Source organism: Cyanistes caeruleus, chromosome 13 (genome assembly GCF_971803275.1).
Source record: "Cyanistes caeruleus chromosome 13, bCyaCae1.hap1.1, whole genome shotgun sequence".
NCBI classification, from domain to species: Eukaryota; Metazoa; Chordata; class Aves; order Passeriformes; family Paridae; genus Cyanistes; species Cyanistes caeruleus.
In genome coordinates, this window is record NC_141713.1 from 19,752,925 (window position 1) to 19,777,766 (window position 24,842).

Sequence of the window (24,842 nt, forward strand, 5' to 3'; positions counted from 1 at the left end):
TGGGCTCAGAAGGCTTCAGTTTATTAAAAAATGAAGATCTGCTTTTCAGAAACAGAACAACCACATTCATGCAAGCCTTAGACAAGCACAAGGCAGTCAGAAGATAAAAGACACAACCTACCCAACATGCAGGAGGAACTCAAGCAAACCAAGATGAAAATTAAACCAGTGGTTTACAAATGAACATGAAGTGTCAAACAGTAAAAATTAATTTATCCAGTGTTCACACCATCTCTCAGACTTTTAGTCTTGTACAAACGCTGAAAAGAAGCCATAAAAATTTGTAAAAAACTACAGTATTTTGTATCAAAACCAGCTAGAGTAGGAGGAGCATTTTAACATGAAAATCGAGGTCAGATCAGATCTCCTCTTCCTCCAAGCAGTCTCCATCTTCGGCAGGATCCAGTGGCAGGGGCTGAGCTCTGTAAGGAGCATTATTTCAGAAGCATTAGCAGAAACCAGCTCTGGTTTGAAAGGCTAACAAAAACCTTTTCCCAAAGCCCGTGTGACCCAAGACACAGACAGCACCCTGAGGCATCAGGACTGATGGGGGCTACTTTATCCCGAGTGCTCCGAGCCCAGATGCAGCTGCAGAGACATTCCTTCCAGACTGGAAAGATAACATTCCACAACAAGACACCCCTGGCTGGTCCCTGCACATCCTGGACCCCAAGGACTGCACGCAGGTTCCCCACTTCTCTTTGGAAGCTGCCTAACTCCCACCTCATGCCTGAGTTTCCACCTGACGAACTTACGGAACAAAAAGCTTGTGCAGTTGAGGGAGTACAGTTCTTGCTTCTTCCAGAAAACACTAGGAAGCTGCAAATTGTTTTGGATGGGGAAACTCTGTGTTCTCTTCTCACCACCTTGTTCTTTTTCAGCCTGACAAACTCCAAATTAAAGGGATGAAAGTTTTCCTGTGCTACAGCAAATGTTTTCTCTTTCACCAACAGGTGGGATGCACTTAAAAGCCTTTGTCTGCTTGTCCTGCAGGACAGTTTGGGGCTGATTCTTATGGGCTCCCCCTGGCAGTTTGGGAACGCCTGTATTTGGTGGAAAAATAGAGGTTCAACCCAGAATTCTCTATGGAAAACATTCCGTAAGACAACATCTCATACTGCTGCCTTTTTAGTTAGTAGTGCAGTCTACAGGTTAAACTCTGAGGTTTCAGCTTGGAAAAGCCATTCAATTCCCGGCACATGGAAGTTGTTAGTGCTCTCCTAAGCTTTTCCAGAACTTTGCTCTGCTGGCAAAGTTATGTCTGAGCAGTGAAAACTTGCCCCAACTACCAGTTACTGCACCCATTTTCAGGAACCTTGACAAGGTCCCTGAAAACTTTGCTGAGAAGCATCACTTCCATGAGGATACAGAGGTCAGCAGACACCCTGTCAACTTGTCAGCAGCTGCTTGCCGCTTCTAATATGGAGTTTCAAGGACAAAAAATGATCACAACTTGCTCCCCCTAACTTATGCCTCCTCTTGCCCGGCACCCACTCCAGGCCGCTGGTCCCAGGCGTGTCTCCATCGGGATCCCGGTTCTCCTTGGATGGGAGCTTCAGGAAGTCGCTGATGCCCCTTTGCCAGGCGGGCACCGGCCTCACACAGACCCGGTTCAGCCTCACAGGGCGCCTGTCACCTGCGGGGAGCGCGATGTCACTGCTGGGGAGCCAGGAGGGGAGGAGGAGGAGGGAGGGAAATATGGGAAAAGGGAGGGATGAAATAAAGGTGGGGGGAAGGCAGGCAGGGGGGAAGGAAGGCAGGAAAGGAAAGGAAGGCAGGAAAGGAAAGGAAGGCAGGAAAGGAAAGGAAAAAGGAAAGGAAAGGAAAAAGGAAAGGAAAAAGGAAAGGAAAAGGGGAAAGGAAAGGGGAAAGGAAAGGGGAAAGGAAAGGGGAAAGGAAAGGGGAAAGGAAAGGGGAAAGGAAAGGGGAAAGGAAAGAGGAAAGGGGAAAGGAAAGAGGAAAGGGGAAAGGGGAAAGGAAAGAGGAAAGAGGAAAGGAAAGGGGAAAGGGGAAAGGGGAAAGGAAAGAGGAAAGGGGAAAGGAAAGAGGAAAGGGGAAAGGAAAGAGGAAAGGGGAAAGGGGAAAGGAAAAAGGGGAAAGGAAAGGGGAAAGGGGAAAGGAATTAAAGAATAAAGAGCGCAGTGAGGGAGGGAAGGAAGGTCAAAGGGCCGAGCCCCGCCGCGCTCACCTCTCTTGCTGGGCAGCGGCGTCCTGGCGTTGATGCTGCAGGAGCCCAGCGCCTTCCGGGGAGCGCGGGCAACCAGCACTGCGGAAACAACGGGACAGCTTGGGGACAGCTTGGGGACAGCTTGGGGACAGCGTGGGGACAGCGTGGGGACAGCGTGGGGACAGCGTGGGGACTCGGAACCCCGCGGAACCCGGCTCAGCCGGTCCATCCCGCCCCGTCCCGGTCCCACAGCACCAGCAGCCCCGCGGCCCCTCACCCTTGCGGAAGGCTCCTCCACGCTGCTCCGCCTTGGTCCGCGCCATCCCGGGCCGGCAGTGCCCGGGCCCGCCCCGGCAGCGCCATTGGCCACAGCCCGCCAATGGAGCGCGGGGCCGCCCTCGTTCCGCTCCCCTTCCCGCTCTCCTCTGCCCAGGCGGGGTTTTGGGAAGGAATTCCTTATGGAGGCGGTGAGGCGCTGGCACGGGTTACCCGCAGGGTCTGTGGCTTGCCCGTCTGTGGAAGTGTTCTGGAAGGCCACGCTGAACGGGGCTCGCAATAACCTGGTCTAGCGGAAGGTGTCCCTGCCCATGGCACGGGGTTGGGATGGGATGGGATTTATGGTCCCGTCCAACCCAAACTGTTCCCGGACTCTATGAACCGCTCCCGGAACGGTCGCTCCGCGGCCGCGTTCCCGGCGGGAAGGGAAGGGGAGGTGTTGGGCGGTGCGGTGCCGTTTCCTGTCCCCCGCGGAAGATGGCGGCGCCCAGCGCTCTCCTGGCCTGGTGCGTCCAACACCTGCGCGGCGACTTCGGGCTGGACGTGGGCGAGGACGTGGTGAGGTGAGCGGGGCCGGTCGGGGCCCTCCTGCCCTCTGGCAGGGGCTCCTCGGTCCAGCACGGAGGAAACAGGGCGTGTCAGAGCAGTTGTTGGGAATCTGTGCCCGGAGTTGTCGCTCGACTGGAGATTTGGGGAGGAGAAGTGGCGGGGGAGGGAGGGGGGATGTGGGGTCACAGAATCACAGACTACTCTTATTTGGGAGGGATCTTGAAGGTCATGTTCTATCTCCTGCCACGCTCTTCCATGGTCTCCACAGAAAGCTGACCCGAAAAGGGAAGATAAATGACACAGCTGTGCGATGAGACCACTGGGTTAGACCTCGGGACATCCGTCCCCTCACCCGTTTTTATCCACTCCGGCCCCTCGTAGGTACATACTGTCAATCACAAACGAGGATGAGATCCGGGAGTACGTTGTTGACCTTGTTCAGGGCACCGAGGGGAAGAAGAGCTGGTTTGTGGAGGAGCTGCTGACCAGGTGGAGGAAATCTGCCCAGCTGCCCCCTGAGCCTTTCCCGGCGTATCGCAAAAAGGACGGTGAGCGGTGCAGAGCGCCCTCAGACGAGCTCGGTTATTGCGGTTACAAACAATTCCATGCACGAATCCCTCTGTGGATACTGGTTCCATTCCTGACTGTCGGGACAGTTTAAAGCCCGTTTTCAGTCATGAAAGTAGAGCCCAGGAGGGCCATCTTTCCCCTGCTGGCACTCACCCAGCCTCTCTCTGTGCTTGCTCACACTTCCAGAGGCTCCAGAAGTGCCACGGGCTGGGGACCAAGGGAAGAAAGGGAAACGCAAAGGGAGGAACAAGCAGGAGACTCTGGCATATGCTGAGCCCAGCGCTCACAGGGAGGAGGTGAAAACCCCACTGGACCTGGCCAAGGTGAGTGTGGGGGGCATACCAGGGAGGCTGGGGGGTCACTGGAAAGGCTTGGAACCTGGAGGAAGAGGGTATTAGATGCTGGCAAAGATGGGATTGGAAGGTGGAAATGAGTGTCAGGCTGGGATGCCCAGGTGGGCATTGCTGAGGCCGCATCTCAAATCCTGGGGTCGGTTCTGGGCCCCTCACAAGAAAGACAGTGAGGTGCTGGAGCATGTCCAGAGGAGGGAACAGAGCTGGGGAAGGGGCTGGAACACCAGAGGTGGCTGAGGGGGCTCAGTCTGGAGCAAAGGAGGCTCAGAGGAGCCTTCTGGCTCTGCACAGCTCCCTGAGGAGAGCTGAGCCATGTGGGCTCATCTCTCTGCTCCCTGAAAACAAGGGACAGGATGAGAGGAAATGGTCTCAGGCTGTGCCAGGGGAGGTTTAGGTTGGATATGAGGGAAAACTATGAATAGAAATGGAGGTCAGATACTGGAATGGACTGTCTAGGACAGTGGTCACCATCTCTGGAGGGATTCAAAAAACATGTGGATGTGGTTCCTGGGGAGGGAGGAAGGAGGAAGAGGGAGAGGAAAGGAAGGGAGAGTTAATGATGGGCCTCTGTGATCTTGGAGGCCTTTTCCAACCTAACCATTTCCATGTTTCTGTGGTGTCCAGGCTGGGTAGAAAGGTTGTGTCTGTAATTGGGAGTAAAATAATCACCAGGTAGCAAATATGCCAGCAAGGATTTTTCTCCCCCAGAAAGCCTGAGAGGAGAGAGCAGATGAAGGAAGTTGAGGCTGTAATTAGGAATAAAAGGGATTTCTTTAAATCAGATATGAGAGTGGGGAATTTAAGCCATCAAGTGGTTAGAACATCCTTTTCTGCTGTATTTAAACTATCTCAGTCACACTGATTAAAACTTTAATTAGTAACTGAAATACTTCAGAAAGAAACTGGAATAAGAGCAAAGAAACACTAAAACCTGAGAAATGCTGCTATTCCTGAGCAAGGAGTGGAACTTGAATTCATGTTTTTAAATGCAGCTTTTCGGAGCAGGGAGGCTGCAAAGGCTGAGATTGTTTGTAAAAGTGTTTATAGGATAAAACATAACATTTTTGAACTGGTGGGTTAAAAGTGGACAGTGATATTCCATCTCCTTGTAGTTATCTTCTAACTTAATTAAAATTAAAAAAAAAAAACCAAACAATTGAGAAAGATCTGCCAAAGTCACTTTATCTTCTTTTGGGTTTTTTCGTGGTGGCACTGTTTGAATTTGGCAGTGGCAGTAAAACCAGTTGGGCTTTACTGGGGGGATTGGAAATGCTGCATCCGCTTGTCACTAAACCAGGTTGAAACTCAGAGGTGAATCATGAAATCACTGAGGCCAGGCCATGGAAGGTGGAACAGAATTTATTTTACAGCTCAGTACTTGAACCCTCCAGTGTGCAAAACCTCCGCTGAGGTGGCTGTGCCAGGTGGGACTTGAGGAAGTTGCTGGGAGGTGGCAGGGCTGTGAATGCAGCAGCTCTGCTGCCACCACCAGCTGTGTCTGGGCTCAGGCACACACAGGGTGCATAGGTACAGACACAAAGTAAGTAATCCTTGGAAATGAACTTGGGAGCAGCTGAGCTGGTGTTTGGAGCTGTTAAACAGGTGTGAGACTGTGTGGAGCACAGAAAGCAGCGCTTGCTGTCCAAATCCCAGCAGCTCCAGCTGCCATGAATGAAACTTCAAGTGCATCCTGGTGTCCTTACTTTGTTTGGATTCCTTGGAGCTTTTCTGGCAGGCCTGAGCTTGTCTTTCTGCTCAGTCTGGGGTCTGGTCCAAGTGTCACTCCAGTGAGGCAGAATGCTTGTCTGAGCCTCCCGGCCTGCCCGGGGTCAGTGCTCTGCTGCCAGTGCTGCACTGAGAGTTCAGTTTCTTTGTTTATTTTTATCTACCCAGGCCCAGGAGAGCAGCAGTGGAGTCAGCAGCAGTAGCATTTCCTCCAAGAAGAAGCCCAAGTACGTGAGCCTGTACACAAGAGAGGGGCAGGACAGGCTGGCCGTGCTCATCCCAGGCCGCCACGCCTGCGAGTGCCTGGGCCAGAAGCACAAGCTCATCAACAACTGCCTGGAGTGCGGACGCATTGTCTGTGAGCAGGAGGGCTCTGGGCCCTGCCTGTTCTGTGGGGCCCTGGTGAGTAAACCTGGAGTTACTGCCCTGCTTGAACCTGGAGAGCTTGGCTGAATTAGCCCTTTAGACACAAGTTCCTCTTGCAGAGTTCTAAAGCAGGTTAGGAGGTTTCCCCCATAATTTACATGGTTTTGGGGCTTGTCTGGTTTCTGACAGCCTCCTGTGTGTCACACCAGTGTCCAAAATCTCTGCAAGGCTTCAGCCCCATCCCGGACACAGCCCTAGTCACCTAGTCAGGAGCACTGCCCTGCTTTTCCTTCAAGTCTTGCACGATAGGGATCCTTTGGGATACCTGTTAACACCCAGATTCAGTTCAAAGGGCACCTTTTGAAGAAAGGTGACAAGTTATTGATGGCAGAGGAAATTCTTCATGGGAGAGGAAAATATTAGTTGGGTAGAGCAAAATGTTTGAAAGCATCTTGGTTGCTATTTTGAAAGATCAGTGTAACTCCCAGTGGCCAAGAAGGAGAGGAAACACTGAGTTAAGGGTTGTGGTTCTGCCTGGGATGGTTCTGAGCTCATCTCTTGTCTTTGAGCTCCATCAGCTACGTGTCCACCCACAGAACAGGGAGAGACCAAACTCTACATTTCTCTTTTAGTAAAGAACAAGCTTCCAGGGTTCTTCACATGTCAGTAGGGAAGAGAAGGAGGTGTGGATTGTCACTGCCACTTCACGCAGCCTCAACTGTTGTCCAGGGCTCTGAAACTGGTCAAGCTGCGACATCCTTCCCATGTGATGTCCTTCCCAAGCCTTCACTTCCTTCTTTTCCTCAGGTGTGCACTAAAGAAGAGCAGGACATTCTTCAGCGGGACTCCAACAAGAGCCAGAAGCTGCTGAAGAAGCTCATGGCAGGTCAGTAGCTACTCCACACCTGCAACAGAATGAATCCAAATGGTTTGTGTGCATCATTCTCTTCAGCCTTCACTGAGCCACTTGGCCTCGTTGCTGCTCTTTATCTGTGATAGGCATTAAAGGGATGGATTGGAAGTTGGTTCCCTGAATCCTCCTGCAAGCCCTAGGCAGCATTCCCGGGCTTCAGCAGAGGTGACAGTGGTGAGTGTCAAATGACAGCTTGTGGTGTCCTTTCCCTGAGGTCCCAAGGCTGCTCATTTGTCATTCCAGAGCCAATCACACGAGTTGTATCATTGTAGCAGGCCTTGAAAATTAGGATAAGTCTCCTGTGGAATGTGTGCTGTGGAAGACGAAGTGCTGCTGTCTGATTTGCTGGGCTTAGAGAGGAGGTGGTTAATATTTTCTAATGGCTCTTCCTGTCTCACACTTACCTTAGGAGCTAAAAATAGGAACAGAGCCAAGGAAAGCAAGAGGAAATACTACCCTGTGTGCCAGCAAAGACCTGTGCTTTGTGGGGATGTTTGTCTGAGTTTATCTGAGCTACAGCCAAGGTCATGGTGTTGTTGCTGAAGAACTGGGGAAATGTTTACTCCAGATCTGGGCTTCTCCTTAGAGCTGTGGAGATGGCAGGAGGATGGAAGTCCTTGAAAGCAGCAGCCAGTCTGTTCCATCCTTCCAATACAGATGCCGGCGTACTTCAGGATCCCTTTTCTTTCCTGTTTTATCTCTTTTCCCTCCGGCCCTTGTCAGCTCTTGTTTTGTTATCTGTGTAGGCAAAAGCTGGAATGTGGTTTGCTGTTTTGTCTTGGGAGTAAAAATTGTGGATTAAAGGGAAATACAGGCAATTGTTTCCCTGAAATGAAGGCATTGCCCAGTATGGTGAAATATACTGGTTTGTTCCATCATGGCTTGGGTTCAAACCTTTTGTGGTTTTTTTTGGTTGTTCCCTGTTGTTTGGTTGGTTGAGTTTGGTCCCCTTGCCGGGGTGGGGTCTGAAGGAAGAGCAATTGCTGAGAATAGATTTCTCCATCTCTGGAAACAGCTGGTTTGGGCAGTCTGGTGTGGTATGTCAGAATAGGGTATTGTTTGTGGGAGGCACAAACAGCAGCAGAAGGCTCCATGTGTCCCTGGAATCTGTCCTGGGCAAGAGGCTCTTTGTGGGGGTAACAACATGTGGGAAGGGTTTGGCTTTTAGGAGGGGACTCCTAAAAAAGCTGAGGTTACTGCTGAAGAAGAAAAGTCTCCAGACCTTAGAGGCCCTTGGTGCCTAGAGGGGCTTATGAAAAGGAGGGAGAGGGACTACTTAAATGGGCAGATAGTGATAGGACAAGAAGGAATGGTTTTAAACAAAAAGACGGGGAAATTAGATGGGAAATTGGGAAGAAATCTTCTGTGTGAGGGTGGTGAGGCTCTGGCACAGGTTTCCCAAAGAAGCTGTGGCTGTCCTATTCCTGGAAGTGTTCCAGGCCAGGTTGGATGGGGATTGGAGCGCCCTGGGATAGTGGAAGGTGTCCTTGGTGTTCCAGCATGGCAGGGAGTGGAATGAGATGAGCTTTAACGTCCTTTTCAACCCAAACCATTCCATGATTCTGTGGCCTGAGGCCCACGGTTGGTGATGGGAGGAATTTTGACTGCCAAAATTGTTAGGGAAGGGTGAAGGAGAAGCAAAGACCAAGAGCTTCTCCCTAAACTCTACCCAGACTTTATCACTGTGATATTTAATTGGTTCCTCCTCTTAGGAGAAAGGAGTCCGTGAAATGGGCTTGAGGGGAAACTTTGGCTTCAACTTCCCTGTAAAGATGCTGATCTTGCTGCAAAGCTGTACTTTCAGCTCCTGGCATGGCATTTAGTTTAGGGGGTGTTTCTACAGCCTGGCCCACTCAAATGACTTTAACACACTGACTGCTGGGCTGTGGTTTGTTTTGTGTCTCAGGTGCCGAAAGTTCAGGGAATTTGGATGCCATAAGCAAAAGCTTGCTGCCTCACCAGAATATGAGACTCAAATCAGGCCTGGAGATGGCTGTGAAGCACAAAGACAAACTGTTGGAATTTGATAGGACAAGGTAAGATACTAGATTGTCCTGAATAGCATAAATGACCTGGCAGGTGAGGTGCCTTTAGCAGAAACATGGGGAATTCCTTCTAAAACCCAGACTGCAGCCACAGACACCTTAACTATGGCATTTAGTGATACAGGAATGAGTCTCTGGAATGGATCCCATTTGGGTGTCCTTGCTATTTGTCCCTGACAACCTCGCTCTCCAGAGGGATGGGAAAGGAGTGGGTTGTTGGGTGGGTTTGGGGCTCTACCGTGGTCCCACCATGCTCATCTCCTGCGGGCGTTGCTTTCCCAGCGTGCGTCGGACCCAGGTCATTGATGACGAGTCGGATTACTTTGCCACGGACTCCAACCAGTGGCTCTCCAAGCAGGAGAGGGAAGTGCTCCAGAAGAGGGAGCAGGAGCTGCGGGAGCTGCGCCATGCCTCTCGGCTTGCCAAGAAGATCACCATCGACTTCGCTGGCAGGCAGATCCTGGAGGAAGACAACAGCATGGCTGAGTACCACAGCAAGTGAGTGAGGGCTGGCAGCGTGCCCAAGAGCAAGGAGGTGCAAATCCTTGTGGAGAGTGGTCTGACATGCCTGTTAAAGCTGCCTGGGAAAGAGGTGTTGCAAAAGGCCTGTCTCAACAGAACCAATTCAGCTCAAATTCACACCAAGTGGAGTTTCTGTACTAGAGAGCAGTGACTGCTCAAATTGGAAATTAGACTGAGCAAGGAAGTCATGTGGGGGGAATGGGGCAAAAAATGCTTTGAGTCACAGTGCATGGGAGACGTTCCCAGGGGAAGCAGGGGATGTTCATCCCTCTCATTTCTGCTTGCAGACTGGATGAGACCATTGAGGCCATGTGCTGTGGTACACTGAGCAAGTCAGCCGGGAGTCCTGGGGCAGAGATGACACCAAACTCTGGGGTTTTGGTGAATCCCCGTCTCCTCCAGCCTGCTCCTTTGGTCAGTAGGCTTCAGTGGTTTATTTTAGAGTATTGACTAATTTTGGGAGAGTTCAGCTTGAGAATTGTCAATTCCAGCACGTCTGTAGAACCTCAAAAGATCACAGGATGGTTTGAGTTGAAAGAGACTTTGAAGACTGTCTCATTCCATCCTCTGCCGTGGGCAGAGGGACACCTTTCACTAGATCAGATTGCCCCATCCAACCTGGCCAAGAGCACTTCCAGAGATGGGGTGACTTCTCAAAGACAACCTGTTTCAGCATCTCACGACTCTGACAGTAAAGAATTTCTCCCTAATATCCAATCTAACCCTGCCCTCTGCCAGTGGGAAACCATTCCCCCTGTTTCCCCTTGTTTCTCAACCCCTCTTTCCTCCCCTGTGTCCCTCACTGGCCATCTCTGCTTGGGATAGAGGAGGTTTGACAATGCCCTGCTCCTGATGGGTTGGTTTACTGGAGTTGTAGCATCCTGCCTCCTTTTCAGGAGCGCAGAAGAGTTTCTGAGAGTCAGCCTAGGGCCATGTCACCCTTTCAGCTCTATTTTATGAAGCCTTTTCTGCCAGATTCCCATTTTCCAAAGGGCATAAGGGTAATAAAAGGAAACTTCAAGTAGGATTTGCACCTGATACCCATTACTCCTGGAGAGGTGCTAACCTTTTCCCTGTTTCTTTTGAACTCTCAAGTGGGTGGACCAGACGGGTTTGCTCCCACAAAGGAAAACTCTTCATTCCACGGAGGCCGGGAGCGAGTGTGGCTCGGAGCGGAACAGGCTGCGGATTCAGGACCGAGAGCTGCAGGAGATCTCGGATGATGGTTGGTGCCTCAGCCTGCACCAGCCTTGGGCTTCCTTGCTCGTGAGAGGAATCAAAAGGTGAAGGTATCCCAGGCAGCTCCTGCTCCACAGGGAGCTGTGTTTCACAGGGAACTGTGTTTCACAGAGGATCTCTGTGAACCCACTGGCTCTGTGCAGTGACTGATACCTGTGATAGCTCCAGGTGTGGAAGCTGTGCTTTCCTCTTCCAATGGCTGGATAGGTTTAGGAGCTGGAAAATCTTTTGTTTTTTATTTTTTTTTTGGGATAGTGGCTAACCTGTAAGGGACAAGTTTCTTCACAGTGGTTGAATGTAGAGAGAGGCTGAGATTTCACTGAGATTACTGTAGCTGGGGTGTTCCTGTGTGGAATTGGAAAAGCAGATAAGGGAATCACTTGAAATATGTTCTTCTGGGTTTTTGTTCAGCATAAAGAAGGCAACAGTGGCACCAGCCTTTGTTTAAAAAAAACCCAACCCTTGCCACTACCTTCCCCCCCCCCCCCCCCGCCCCGGGCTGGGAATTGGGTTACAAAAAAAAGTTGCTACTGTTAATAGTGAACAAAGAATCTTCTTCAGCCTTTTTTAGCCTTCACATTTCTCATTTTGGAGACTGAAGCCTTTTCTCTTCCCAAGCTAAAGATGCTGTAGATCTTTATGTGCCTGCGTTCTTCATCTGGGTGTTCTGGGGATGCTCCAGCCACTCAGGTACAGCTGCAGAATTCCAGGATCTCCAGACAACTGTTCCATGCGTTGCTCCCTTGATTGTTCAGTGTGACTTTGGGAGCTTGTAAGGGACTCCTGTAAGCAGATTGTCCTGTAATTGTGTTCTGCTGGCCCTGCTGGGGATTGCTGTCCTCTAAAGCCCCGAGGACACGCTCTGCTTTATTTGTGACTATTTTTTGTCTGTCTCAGATTTTCCTTGTAGTCCTGACACATTACTTGAGTTGGGATAACCAGGGCAAAGCTTAGAAGCAGGAATTGACTATATTTGAATGAAAAATATGTCCATGTGGGTGATTTCTGCTGAAGTTTTAGTCCTACATTTTCCTCTGTTCTTTAGGGTGGAGGGCAGGACCTGGTACACATCTCATCGAGGGAGGTTATGGATTGCAGCTACCGCTAAAAGACCTTCCCCTCAGGAAATCTCTGAACTGGAGGCCACCTACAGAATGCTGCTTCAGAAAGGTGAACTCCTCTCCTTGGTTCTTGGAGTGATTTGGTACATTGAGCAATGAGCAATGTCCGAAATCCCTCTCTGCTGAGCAGGGAAAGCTATATATAAAATTAAATTTCCCAGCCCTAGTCCTTCATGGGGAGGATCCTGACCTGGAAAAGACACAAAAAAAGTGTTAAAATGGCTGTATGTGTTCTTGTGCCTCAAAAAGTAGAGGTACCTGGAGGAGAGGGAAGGGCATTTGGGGATTGGAAGACCCCAGCTTTGTGTGGGAATATAGGCTCCCTGAAGAGAATGTTTCTTTGCTGCAGATGTGGAATTTCCAAGTGATTATCCCTCAGGATGCCTCCTGGGCTGTGTGGACGTGACTGATTGTTTATCACAAGAGCAATTTCAGGAGCAGGTGAGTACAGAAATGAATCTTCCCATGTTTGCATTAACCAGCAGGTTTTTAAAGTGATGGAACTTGCCTCTGGAGAAGACCCTGAGTGGAAATTTCAGATTGTGTTGAGAAGACACAAGTTATTGTAGGGATTTATGTGGCAGAGGACATGAGGGGGCCTGGCAACTCAGGACAGGATGGAAACATGGACAGCTCTGCCACAGTGGTGGTGCTGTGCTGTGGGACCTGTAGTGCCAGAGACACTGGCTGCCCTGGTATAGGAAGGAGTTGCTTGGCCTGTGTGGAGGGATCGTGGTCCCCAGCTGCTGGATCTGCCTGGTGCTTCTTACCGGAGCTGGAGGTCACAGTGGCCTCCCTGCTGATGTCACACTGGCCTAGCAGGTGAGTGTTGTGCCCTGCTTGGGGCATTGAGTGATCTGGAGACACAGCCATGGAAGGAGAGAGCTCTTTTCCACCAGGAAGGATGGGCAGGAGAGCCACAGGACTACCTGTAGTGAAGCAAGGCTGGAAGCAGAAGTCTTTTGAGAAATCTCAACCCACAAAAGTCTATGAGTGATGATGATGATGATGTGTGTCCAGATGTGCTGAGAGCATTGGCCTTGTGAGGCCACTCTTAGCTTGGGATGGTTGTGGAAGCCAGGAGAGGACCCTTTGTAACTGCTCCACCCGTGGTTAGAAAGGGAAGGAAGGATGGTCTGGATACTTTAGGCCAGTCAGCTTCACCTTGTAGAGAGATTGCTCTTAGAAGCAGGCACAGGGAGGAAGAGGATGTTAGGAACAGCCAGTGTAGATTTACCTAAGAGTAAACTCATGCTTGACTAGCCTGGTGACCTTCTTTGATGCAATAGATAGTGGAGAGTATCTGTTAACCTGCAGTCCTGGAGTAGGCACAAATCCCAGAGGAGTCATAGCCAGTAGAAGTATTACTCCTCTTTGCACTAGTCAAACCACATCTGGAATACTTGGGCCACCATAAACTGTTGAAAAAGTGGAGCAAATCCCATGGAGACCACAAGGGTGGTTAGGGGCTGGAGCCCTGTGAGGAGAGGCAGGAGACAGAGAGGTCTTCCACTACCTCAAGGAGATTACTGGGAGACAGAGCCGGGCTCTGTGCTGACATACATGGCAGGTGGGTCATAAATTGAAAGGGGAGGGTTCAATGTGGCTTAAGGAAACAAATTACCATAAGGATGGCCCAGCAGTGGGGCAGGCATTGCTCAATGGATTGAATAGTCTTCATCTGGGAAGATTTTCAAGACCCAAGAGAAAAAAGCCGTGGGCAGCCTCACCTGAATTCAGTGTTGGCCCTGCTTTGGTTGGGACGTTGGCCTAGAGACCTTCTGAGACCTGAGCCTGATGCTGGGACTGACTCCATGCCCAAAATCTGCAGCAGGAACTTTTCTTGGAGTGTGTTTGATGGACTTACAAAACCTGGACTTGGCACCAAGCACAGCACAGCTGTTCTGATCCCATCTCATCCCTGTTTACTCCACTGCCCCTTGTGCGCATCCACTTTGGTCTGGTGGGAATCACCAAACCATGTAGGGCATGATAGTGAGCCATGACCATTTTGTGGGGTGGAATAGATGGGTTCCTTGGGAAGGATGATCTTCACAGCATGATCTTGCTGTGAAGAGCTGGAGAGGCAGCAGGAGCTGGGGCTGTCGTTCAGGAAGTGCTCCTCTGGCTTTCCCAAACCCTGTGAGGTTTTTACCTGGGAGAGATGCCTGCAAAAACAGGGAGTGTATTTCTGGTGAGGCTGTCTCTTAATCACAAGAAGAAGGCAGAGAAGTTAGAGTATGAGCAGCAGAGGGAGCTTTGGGACTGGGATACCATGAAACCTACTGAGTTTTTGGCTTAGTATGGGAGCAAGCCTTGGGAGAGCAAGAGGAAGGGGCACTGAGTTCTTCAGGTATTGGTAGAATGGTTGGGACAGCATCTCTGATCTGGGAATTGTGCTGTAGGTAACTAGCTTTAATCTTCCCATGGAGGACCTTCACAATTAGCCACATTCTCTGGAAGTCCCTCCCAGTTTCTGGGCACTGATTGGCTGCAGAGGCACAGGAGGCAGTGTATTCCAGGAGCACCATTATCCAACCTGTTAATGACAGATTTCCCTTTCTCCTCAATGCTGAGGCATTTCCTGGGTTGTATTTCTCTGGCTTTTTGCTGCTCCTGTATTGCAAACTACTCATAACTCCTAATTTCCTGCCTTGTTAGGGTGATTTTGTCTGTTTTTCCCAGGATTCCTTTAAGTAGTGGTAATTTCCCTCGCTTGTGAGCTAAAATCCAGAGATGTGAGCCTTTCTGCAGTTGCTTTCTGAGAAAATACCTGTTTTTTTGGGCTCTCAAGAGCAGCAAGTGCATCTGAAGGAAGCTGGGCTGAATTTAATTGCAAATATCAGCATGATGACAAAGTGTGCAGCACCAGTTCAGAAATCTGAGTAGTGTCTTGCTGGGAGTAGGAAATTCCGGTTGCTCACATGGGTGTTTCAGCACGGGTTCATCAGCAGCACCAGCACTGTGATCCAGCCACTTCCTGGTGTGTGAAGATTCCTTGATCTCAGGGACCAAGGCAAGGAACATGATGCTTTTTCTCCACTTAGAGCATGCAGAAACATTGGGTATTTTCAAGGAATGTGTGAGCAGGCGAGGGGAGGTGATGCAGAGCAAAGACCTCTCAGGGACTGAGCTCTCGTGGAGCTTTTCCAGGTGCTGTGCTTTGACTCACACCTCTCCTCCTCACAACCTCCTGTTTGAGGCTCCTGCATGTTCCAGAAGAAATCATTTCACAAGTGCAGGGTGAACCTTGCTTGCAGGTTATACCAACCTCCTGAGGATGAAATAGCTCCTGGCTTGCTCATGGTGTTTTGATGGTGATCCAGTGTTTTTTGGCATCCACAGAAGCTTGGTTTGTTTTTCTTCATCCTGGGGGTGCTCACCTGGAGAAGAGAAGGCTCTGAGGAGGCCTCAGAGTACCCTTCAGTGCCTGAAGGGGCTCCAGGAGAGCTGGAGAGGGACTGGGGACAAGGAGTGCCAGGACATGGGGAAATGGTTTCCCACTGCCAGAGGGTAGGGTTAGATGGGATATTGGGAAGAAACTGATCCCTGGGAGGGAGGGGAGGCCCTGGCACAGGTTTTCCAGAGAAGCTGGGGCTTCCCCATCTCTGGAAGTGTTCCAGGCCACGTTGGACAGGGCTTGAATCAACCTGGGCTAGTGGAAGGTGTCCCTGTCCATAGCAGGGGGTGGAATGAGATGAGCTTTAAGGTTCTTTCCAACTTAATCCAGTCTGTGATTCCATGGTTTTGTGGTCTGTCCCCACTATGACTCTCCCATTACCTCTCAGCCCTTTCATTGCTGTCACCCAGTCCCTGTTTAGCACTGTCTGCAGATTTAATTTCCCTGCTGTTTGTATCCTCTCTTGGGTTGCTAATGAAGATGTTGTGGCACCCTGCTGGTATTTTTCTATCATTATCCTCATTTAATTTTCTTTTTTTTTTTACACTTGTGCTCAAAAAGCCAAAATTAAGCAATGCAGTCCCAGCAGAGTCAGAGACCCATTCCCTGCCAGAGCTCTTGCATTATGACCAGGGAGGGGTTATTTATCCACATTTTTACTGCACATGTAAGCCTGGCCTTTCATCACCACTGAGAGGGGGCGGTCCTGCCTTCCTCTGCCCTACCTGCAGCATTTGCGGCCCGACTGACGTCCTTGAGATGGTTTGCAGATCCTGAGGATGTGTGGGAAGTGATGATGGAACAGGATCTGGAGTGCTGGAGCTGGCAAGGAGCAGAGGAAGAGTAGAGACGTCCTTGGGATTAGGATCAGTGGCACGTCAGGTACTCTAATCCCAGTTATGCTGCCTGTTGCCTGAACTAGTTAAATCTGCTCCTCTGAGTCTCTTTCCCACGTGGAAAATAAAGCAATTCTTCCAGTCAGATGTTACTTACACCCCATCTTACTGCTCAGAGCTGTGATCTTTGGCTTGAAGCTGCTCTGGCAGCAGAAGTTGTGTTCAGGTAGGAGGGTCCAGCCCAGGTGTGAGCGTCACCTGCTCTGTTCTCAGGGAGCTGCAGCAGGAGCTGCTTCCTCAACTCAGCCCTGGCTGCCTGGTGCCTAGAGAATCTCTGAAATCTCGGGATTTCCAGTTGAGCTTTGCACATCTTGCCCCTCCTCAGAATACATTCTGGGCTCATTTCCTTCTCTTCCTGGCAGCAGCCCAAAAATCCCTGCTCAAGACCAGAATGGTTCCTTTGTTACACTTTTCAGCTTGAGGTGACCTGGAAACTTTTTATCCCCTCGGAGATCCAAGCGTTCACTATGGCTTTTCCTTGCTCCGGGGCTGACGTCAGTGACGCCTTGAGCAGAGCAAGGAGCTGCCCTTATTTTCCTGCAGGAGGTGTCGGTGACTTCAGCAGCGCCCACTTGGGATCTGTGGGATGGGGCAGGCAGGGCTTGGCACAGGACTAAAGCCAGCAGGGAAGTGTTTACATTGATGCCATTTCCATGTGCTCTGAAGTCCATGTTCATTTTGCTAATGACTTTGATCTGAGAGACTATTGAACTGGAAAAAGTGTTTCCTGCTGCTGTTTTGGTGCTTGATAGGTGTGTTTGGCTTATTTTGAGTGCAGACGCACACCGATACTGGATAGAGCTATTATAGTAGGCTGAAATATTGGCTAATTATGTTTGATAGGAGTTAAGTGTTTGTTTTTCATTTCTAGGTGATCACTTAGTGTCCTAAATCTGCACAGGGGAACATGTAGATGCTATTTTTGTGCATATTTTGAGATTGCAACTATCATTTAAATGGGCTCCAGCTTTCCCACTCAGAAAATTTGGGTTTAAACTCTTGGCTGCTCTCCCTGGTGAAAAGAGCAAACAAAAAAAAAAAGAGACTCAGGTGCCCAGTGCACAGAACTTGGTTTAGATTCTCAAACAGGAATGAAGAAGGGTAGAGACTTTCTATATTTAGACTCCAGAAGGTGCCTGTTTAGATTATCTCCAAATAAAGGAACAGTAGCCCTCTGGGAATATTTTCCTAAGGAGTTAATGGGAGGGAGAAACACAAACATAGACATTGATGTGTACTTCTAAAAACAGTATAAATGCATAGAGACTTTTTATGAGGACCTGGTCCCTGAGGGAAAGGTTTCCTAGTGTGGGCTCCGAGTGAGACAAATGCCTGTTTGTGTGGTACTGTGGCTGTCCTGGCGCCTTCCTTGCCTCCACCACCAGGATATTTGCCTTCTCATTCCTGAGGCACCTCTCCCCAGTGAAGGATTTTTAGCTAGGTCAGATATCCTTCCTTCTGGAGCAGTCTAGGTGGCTGTTAATGATTGCAACCCATGAAAGGCCTTTGAACTTTACAGGGCCCTGCATTCTCCTGAGCTGAATTTGTCTTTTCTGTGCAGCCAGATGCCAGATCCAGTGGTGTCAGGCATTAGGCTGGCTCACAGGGTGATGCATCTCTTTAATTCAGGTTCTCACCCCACAAAATCCCCTGATTTGTGGTTGTGGGAGCAGAGCAGGAGTGCAGCTGGTTTGGATTAGAGACGGTAAGAGATGGGGGAGTTTTTCCATATGGGAAGTGCTTTGGTTTTCATCAGAGGCTCTTCTGAGGCTCCAGCTGCCTTGCATAAGCTAGCAGGTTTGCTCAGGCCACTGCTCAGGCTGTTAAGATGAAGGAGAGATTGTCACTTGATGATGATTAATTTAGGAATGCATTAGCATGCCAAAGAAATCGAATGATAGAGGCCTGCTTGCCCTCTCCTCTGGTTTCCTGAACCCAAGGGAGAAAGTGAAGCCAAGGCTGAAGCATATGACTTAATTAATGATGACTGTGGACTTTGCCTCTGCTACCATTTCAGCAAACTACTCATGAGCTGGCAGGGCCTTTTCCCTCTCTCAGATGTGGTCACTGATACTTGCTGCCTTCTCAGTGTTTGGGTTTTATTTTATCCTGAAACTGAGGGTTAGATAAAACTGACCTGGAGCCCCAGGTCAGGTGCCCCACTGCCTTCCCATCCAGGTTGAGCTGTGGCCCTTTCCATAGTGATCCCAAATACAACCCCCACAGCACATGTAGAGTGCCCAAGGACTCTGCTTGCTTCAGCTTTTGTTGGTGTGTCATTGATTTCCTAACCCCGAACAGACCGGTCGCTCCAATGCATTTCCTGCTCCTGTGAGAGATCCCATGCAAGGGGTTGAATCAATGCTGGGAGCAGTTGCTGCATCATTCCTCCTTGGGGAGCAGCAGCAGGGGTCAGCATGGGGAGAGGCAGCTGCCCAAGGGCGCCAAGGCAGGGACACAGCTGGGCTGTGCTCCCGACATTTGGCCTTTCTGGCTTGGCTGTGTGTCCTACCCTTGTGCTTCCCAGCTCTGATTATGAAAGGACTTCATGAAGCTGCTTGAAGTCTGACTGTATCTAGTCAGGTGCAACTCCATGAGGATCCCTGGTCCCCTTCATCTCCTTGCCATCGCTTTTCCCTTCTCCTTGCCGAGTCTGTCCGATGGTGTGGGTGATGGGGCTGCACCAGAGCTGAGCTTAGCCCTGCCCGTGCTATCCTTTGGCACAGGTGGATGAAAACAGCCCTTCCAGCCTAGCACCTTGCCAAATATTATTCCAAGTCCACCCAGTTTCTCCTGAACTGGTTGTCAGGTGCTCTATGAACATCTCCAGCCTTTCCAGGTTTTTCCACGGGCAGGTGCTGTCCTGGGCTGGGATGTGAGCTGCAGGAGGGTGTTGGTGGCTGTAGGTCCTGCACTGCTGGTTTGGGGAGAGCTGGGGTGTGCAGCAGCTGCTGCTGGCACTGCTGGGTGCTCTGGCTGTCCCACAGACAGGAGCCCTGGCACACTGCTCTGAGTGCACCAGCACAAGTTCGAATTTTAAATCTCCATTTCAAAGTCCTGTTATTACTTGCTACATTTTAATTGCTTCCCCTGCCCTTCAAATCAAAGTACAGCCTATGGAGTAGGAACACCTCGATGAGAGCTGGGCTCTGGGCTGGAGGTGGGTTTGCCTGGCCAGGGAAGGGTCCGGGGGCGATCCCAACCTGCTGGGCCTGGAGCTGGTTGTGTACCAGGCAAGCATGCGAGGGGCAGAGCGGCCGAGGGCTGCCAGGCATTGTGGCAGGAAGAAGGGGAAAGGAAGGCAGGCTCACAAAATTCCTTGTGCATCCTGGTGCAGGGAATGTGTGCCAGCGCCTGAGCTGCCAGCAGCAGCTGTAAGCGCTCAGGAACAGCAGGGAGGATGTTGACTGCAACAATGCATCAAGGCTGCGGTTTGTAGCCTCCTAGTCAGGCAGTTAACTTTTTTTCTCTTTTTTTTTTAACAAAGACATTTTGATTGCCAAATCCATAACCATTAGCAGCTGTGGTTTCGAGCTGTTCCTTCCTCACACGTTGCAGTCTAGACCTGACAGGCTTTCAAACAAAAGTTTGGCTGACGGCTTTTGTTTGGATTTCTTTGTGATTCTACTTTTTTCCCTTCTTTTTGTGTTCAGTTGATTTGAATTGAACATCAACCCTTATCCCTTTGCTAGCACAGCCTCTGTGGAGCAGCTCTGCTGCATCTCTGAGCTCTTCCATGGCCAAGGACAGCTTGTAGTGTTCTTTGGGTGGATGTTCTGAATGTTTCTGCCTCAAGCTAGAAAATTCGGCATTTCTAGAAACTTGGATCTGCTTCAGGGTTTCTGTTTAGGAAAATGTTATATTTCTCCTGGGCCAAAGGCTGGTTGGCCTACGACCTTAAAAGACGGTGCTTGAGAACGTGCTTAGAGTTGGAAGTGTGATGCAAGACTGGGTCATGAGGGCGATGGAAACGTGGAGTGAAGCGCTCGGTGCTCTGCAGGCGCTTTTCAGGACTGGAGGGCTGAATCAGGAGGTGACACAGCAGTGGGAAACTTGGATCTGCTGTTGGCAGTTGTGTGTCACCTTTGGGTGAATATGCCCTGCAGCACTCAGGGTGAAGGCTGTGTTGGGAAAACTGGCTGGATAATTCCCCAAAGGGAATGTCCTTGTAAAGAGATGATGGAGACCACTGTTGTGGGAACAACAGACAGGGAGCTGATGCACCTAAACCACTCTCCTTGGAAAAGTGACAGGCAAAATGTGTCCTGGGCACAGTGGCACCCACATCCAATTAAGCATTTTTTCTCACACTTGGTGGCTTCGTTTCTCCTGGATTCATGTGTTTGTGGTGCAGGCACTGCTGCAAGTGCCCCTTTTTTGGCCACAGCACCCCCCCATCACTCCCAAAAAGCTGCCCATTTTCTTTTCCCTCTTGCAAACCACTGAAGAAACATTTTCTAGCTGGATGGTGAGCAATTTCCCTCCGGAGAGGAGGAGAAAATGGCTGGTTAGTAGTTAATTACCTGTTATGTGTCTCTGACAGCGATGAAGCTTATGAGGCATGAAAAAAGAGCGGATCCACTTCTCCCACAAATCACCAAGAAAACAGGGTGAAGGAAGTTTGGCTCCCAGGGGATCTCTTGCATCCTACTCCTCTTTTTGCACGTGGCCAAGGGGTGTCTCCAGCACCCAGGAAGAGCCCAGTGTGTGTTTCTGCCTGCTGGGGGGAGCTGATTTATTGCCACTGCTGGATCCAGCAGCCCCACTCTTTGAGAGGAGATGCTGCCTCCACCAGGATGATTTTTTCCTCCTTTGAATGCATTTTATGGTAAACTCTCTTGCCAACACATAGGGTCTGCTTGCTTTTATTCTTTCCAGACAGCATTGCTTTCCAGTGCTGCCTCTTTTATTCCAAAGCTCTTGGAGAGCAGCAGGGAAATGAAGGCTGGAGCGGGTGTCCTGGCCCGGCGCTGCCTGGCAGAGCCAGCCGTGTTTTCCCTGTTCACTGAGCAGCCACACCAGGAAAATGATTCACCCCTTTCCATCATGAACCTTGCAGAGCATCTCGAGCACCTCCTCGCTGCTGGTGCCCCTGGCAGCTGTAAGATGGAGAGAGTGGCAGTGGGGAAGGACCACAGGTTCCAGCGTGCAGTTCTCCGCCGTGCTCCGGCTAAGCGGGATGTGCTCTCCGTGGTGAGGAAAGCAGAGCTCAGGCTGCACTGCAGGGCTCCACAGGCTGGCGTGTGTGAAACCGGGACTGTTCCCACCCCTTTGTGTCCCGAGGCCTTAATGAGAGCAGGAATGCTCCTGGAGGGTCGCTAAAGGAGCTGCCGGGAGCGCTCTCGGGCTTTGTGCTGTGCAGAGCCGCTGCTCCGTGCACGCAGTGCCTTTGTTCCTGCCTCGGATGCACCGGAGCAGAGCTCATCTCGTTAGTGATGGTTTGGCTTCCCCCCAGGACATTTTCCTTCTGCTCTTTCCATTCCCCTGCCTTCGGGTCACGGCACTTGGGTTCAAGCCAGTTCTGCTTACTGGGGAGGGGTGCAGCAATTGAGGGGCTTGTGAAAGGCCCTTCTCCGTGTTTTTTTCTCCTGTGGAGATGGAATCAGGATGAGCAAAGGGTCCCAAATGCAGTGCTGGTACCAGGGATGCTGAGTGAGCCTGCAAGGCCCCAGCATCCTGCTGCAGGCTCTACCTAAATCAGAGAAAAAAAAAAGGTAACAGATTGGTGTGGGGGGAAAAATATAACGGGAATTTTTTTTTCTCAGATGTCAGAGAAGGTGGGTTTGTGTCTGCTGGCTCCAAGCTGGCTGGTCCCCTCCTTTGCTCTTTTGCTGTGGGCTGTGGAGCGGGAGGCTGGCAGCCCTGCTGCTATTCCTGGTGGTGACAAGCTGGTGATGGGAGACGAGGGATGGTGAAAACAAAGTGTAGGGAACATTCATTAGCAATTATCCCTGCTTGCAGCTTGAGCTGGGTGGCTGTTGGGGATCTCTGATAGCCACTTAATACGTGTTCAAAGCGCTGGCCCTGGCGGGAGGGTGAGTCTGGTTTTTAGCGGAGCCTAGCGCTCGGCTCCCTTCTCCAGCTTCATTTAACCTCGAGCTCTTCCTGCGGGTGTTAAGCTGCCTTGAGATCTGCTTTTCTCTTCCCTCCCACCTAATCTCCTCACAGCTGGGATCTTCCAGAACTGTTAGCAGCAAACTGAAGCCCAGCTGGAGAGGTGGGACAGGCAGAGGGGGACAGTGCTTGCATGGAGACCCTGCATAGAGTGTGTCTGTGGGGTGTTGGAGCAAAGCAGTGGGAGGAGCAGCTCTTGGTGAGCCACATCAGCTGTTTACAGCCCACAGAGCCCACTGGCCTCCCACCTGCGTCTTGCCAGCTGACTGCAAGGTGGCAGAAGGCCTGAAAGGAGGCTGACTAATTTTTTTCACATTGTAATTTCATTGCATAACCCCTCTCTTTTTGAGCTTCCCTGGTCATCTGCAGGATTGGAGAAGGGTAGGTTTGCTCCTTCTTGAGGGACAGTCTGGCCTCTGGACTGTGTTTGTTGTAGCCACCTTCTAAATGCCAACTTGCCTCCAGATAGAGGCAGTGTAAAGCCTGGAGTACCAGCACCTGTCTTATTAACACCCCCAGTATAAGAAAGATGAGTGCTGTTGAATTTAAGAAGGGACGTTCCCCTGTCAGCCTCCTGGCTGGGTTTGATTCTGGGTCTGTGGAAGAGAGTGAGCAGGGTTTCTCTCTGAATTGGCCTTTTATTTGGAAAACTCCTGTTGGAGATTGTCTTTACTGGTGATCACAGAATCCCAGACTGGTTGGGAGTTAAAGTTCTTCTCATTTCATGCCCTGCCATGGTGTGAAACATGCCTTCCACTAGACCAGGTTGCTCCAAGCCCTGTCCAGCCTGAACAATGTGACAGGTTATGCTCTGTCCTCTCCCTCTGCCACACCAGCTCTGGGTTTTGGGCTTTTATTCCAAGCTCAGGTTTACTGAAGTGATGATGGGCTGCCAGTGGGGTGGAGTAGTTGGGAATAAATTTTTTCTCCTGTCTCCTAAACTTCCTGTGTTGCAGACAATAGAGTGAGTCGACTGACCTTTCACAGCAGAAACTGGGAAATCAGGTTTTGGTACTTAAATTTGGGCAGCTTTGGACAATGTAACAGAAGCAGACCTGTTTGGTGTCTTGGTATCAGTGTCTCCATTGAGAGTGGAGCTTCCTAAATTTCTGTGGGATGAATGAATGGAATGCAGTCATGGAAGGGCCTGGGGGAAGAAGGGAGCTGGGCTGTTGGTTTGGCTCAGCATCTTGTGGGAGCTCAGCCTCATCTTCCTCACCTGGGAGCATTTTGACTCTAGGCAGAGGAGAGGGTTATGGCTTTTTCTCAGCTCCAGACCACAGGAATATTCTGGATTTTTGTTCACCAGGATGAGATAAGAGGTTTCTGGGGTAGGTACAATAGGAAGCCTTAAATGTAGCAGCTTGCTGAGGGGCTCCTTCCCTGCCTAGCCTAACCTCCTTCCTTTCCCTAACCCTAACCCTAACCTCACTCCCCAAGGAGTGAGATGCCAGAGGAGGGACCAAAGCTTTTTAAAAATGAAGAACACAGAGGGATTTGGCTCACAGACAGAAATGCACCCTGGCAGCAAAGGTGCAAGGCTGTGGTGTGGAAGCAGGAATTTAAGTCACAGTTGTGGCATCCACCTTGGCCTGGAGATTGGATTGAGCAGGAACTGAAGGCTGTTGGAGCTGAAGGCTTGATCCTGGTTTTGAAGGAATGCTGTCAGTGGAGAAACTGACTGGCTGTTGCTTGCACTGCTGGTGCCTGCTTGTGAGATGTTCCCTGGATGGGGCTGTAAAAGGTGTGAGGGGGACATGGTGGTGTCCAGGTCCACCTGGGAGATGGCTGAGGGGTGAGGGGATTTGGAAAGCAGCTGTATTCCAGCAGCAGGACCTCTGCAACACACCTGTCCTGGCTGCCCCACCTGGCTGGAGAAACCACAGGCTGAGCCAGGTGTAATGGAGCAGGAAAGGATCAGCTCTGTGGCCAGGTTTGGGTAGCCTTTGGTCCTCCAGCCTTGGAGGACCTTGGTTCTTCAGCTTGTCCTCAGGTCCTCCAGCACGGAGGTGCCACCAGTCAGCCGGGCGATGCCGACAGCGACAAAGCAGTGCCAGCATTTCACACTCTCCAGGCGTTGGCTGGGGATATTCACATTGGCTCTTCCTAACCTTCCAAGATCCTCCTTCCCTGCAGATGGGAAATGAAAATCCTTGGCATGGGCATGGAGCAGTGGAAGCAAGTCAAGTAAGGTAACTCAGCCAAAAAAGAAGAGAGAGGAAGAAACCTGTCCAAGGCTGGGTCGGTGCAGCCGGGCATGGGCGCAGGATGCGGATCAACGCGGCTCCTCCTCCCCGGCACGGAGCTGCATGGAGCAGCTGACTGCTTGTACCTCTCTCTTACTCAGTGCACAGCTCTTACATGCTCTTGTAAAATGAGAGGGCTTGGAAACGCTTCTCCTGGTTGATCCAATCCCGGCGTTGGGCTTCTGTAAATCTCCCTGAATTGCTGGCAGTGCTGCCAAACCCTGCTGCAGTGTGGGGAGAGTGGGTTGCTCCCTGCTTCCCTTGCCATGCCCAGCTGTTCCAGGGCAAATCCAAACTCATTTTGGCAGGTCGGTGAGAGCTTTTCAAACACTCGGCCTAG

At 50.7% G+C, this 24,842-nt stretch overlaps 2 protein-coding genes and 1 long non-coding RNA gene across 7 annotated transcripts in view; 1 reads left to right on the top strand and 2 right to left on the bottom strand.

Annotated features, from left to right (window-relative positions):
• On the bottom strand, positions 1 to 3,462 carry PCLAF (PCNA clamp associated factor). 3 transcript variants are annotated; one of them, XM_086848541.1, is made up of 4 exons: positions 2,445 to 2,915; positions 2,189 to 2,266; positions 1,495 to 1,636; positions 1 to 422 (listed from the first exon to the last, which is right to left on the bottom strand). In XM_086848541.1, exons 1-4 carry the CDS (start codon positions 2,488 to 2,490, stop codon positions 359 to 361), a joined length of 330 nt encoding a protein of 109 aa, XP_086704667.1. In that variant the 5' UTR covers positions 2,491 to 2,915; the 3' UTR covers positions 1 to 358. The 3 variants fall into 3 exon arrangements, with proteins under 3 accessions (XP_086704667.1, XP_086704666.1, XP_086704668.1); XM_086848540.1 differs by having other exon boundaries at positions 1,468 to 1,636; positions 2,445 to 2,576; XM_086848542.1 differs by lacking the exon at positions 2,445 to 2,915 and adding an exon at positions 3,382 to 3,462 and having other exon boundaries at positions 222 to 422; positions 1,468 to 1,636.
• Positions 2,536 to 24,842, top strand: part of TRIP4 (thyroid hormone receptor interactor 4) — a 27,655-nt gene continuing 5,348 nt past the window's right edge. For 2 of the 3 annotated variants that reach the window (XM_086848538.1, XM_086848536.1), the window contains exons 1-11: positions 2,546 to 3,006; positions 3,374 to 3,540; positions 3,749 to 3,885; positions 5,809 to 6,042; positions 6,814 to 6,892; positions 8,826 to 8,955; positions 9,247 to 9,462; positions 9,774 to 9,900; positions 10,582 to 10,769; positions 11,771 to 11,895; positions 12,196 to 12,287. In XM_086848538.1, coding sequence (XP_086704664.1) covers positions 2,771 to 3,006; positions 3,374 to 3,540; positions 3,749 to 3,885; positions 5,809 to 6,042; positions 6,814 to 6,892; positions 8,826 to 8,955; positions 9,247 to 9,462; positions 9,774 to 9,900; positions 10,582 to 10,769; positions 11,771 to 11,895; positions 12,196 to 12,287 — 1,731 coding nt within the window. In that variant the 5' untranslated portion in view covers positions 2,546 to 2,770. Of the gene's footprint in view, positions 3,007 to 3,373; positions 3,541 to 3,748; positions 3,886 to 5,808; positions 6,043 to 6,813; positions 6,893 to 8,825; positions 8,956 to 9,246; positions 9,463 to 9,773; positions 9,901 to 10,581; positions 10,770 to 11,770; positions 11,896 to 12,195; positions 12,288 to 24,842 lie in introns of all 3 variants that reach the window. The other variant, XM_086848537.1, reaches the window with a different exon arrangement.
• LOC147650755 (uncharacterized) lies at positions 6,621 to 9,295 on the bottom strand. The gene is made up of 2 exons (XR_015275661.1): positions 9,214 to 9,295; positions 6,621 to 6,911 (listed from the first exon to the last, which is right to left on the bottom strand). It is a non-coding gene; the product is annotated as an uncharacterized LOC147650755 (long non-coding RNA).

Coding starts and splice junctions, on each gene's coding strand:
- PCLAF (XM_086848540.1), bottom strand. CDS start 2,490: ATGGCGCGGACCAAGGCGGAGCAGCGTGGAGGAGCCTTCCGCAAGG. Junction 2,267..2,444: donor TGGAGGAGCCTTCCGCAAGG/GTGAGGGGCCGC, acceptor TTGTTTCCGCAG/TGCTGGTTGCCCGCGCTCCC. Junction 1,637..2,188: donor GCCGCTGCCCAGCAAGAGAG/GTGAGCGCGGCG, acceptor CGCTCCCCGCAG/GTGACAGGCGCCCTGTGAGG.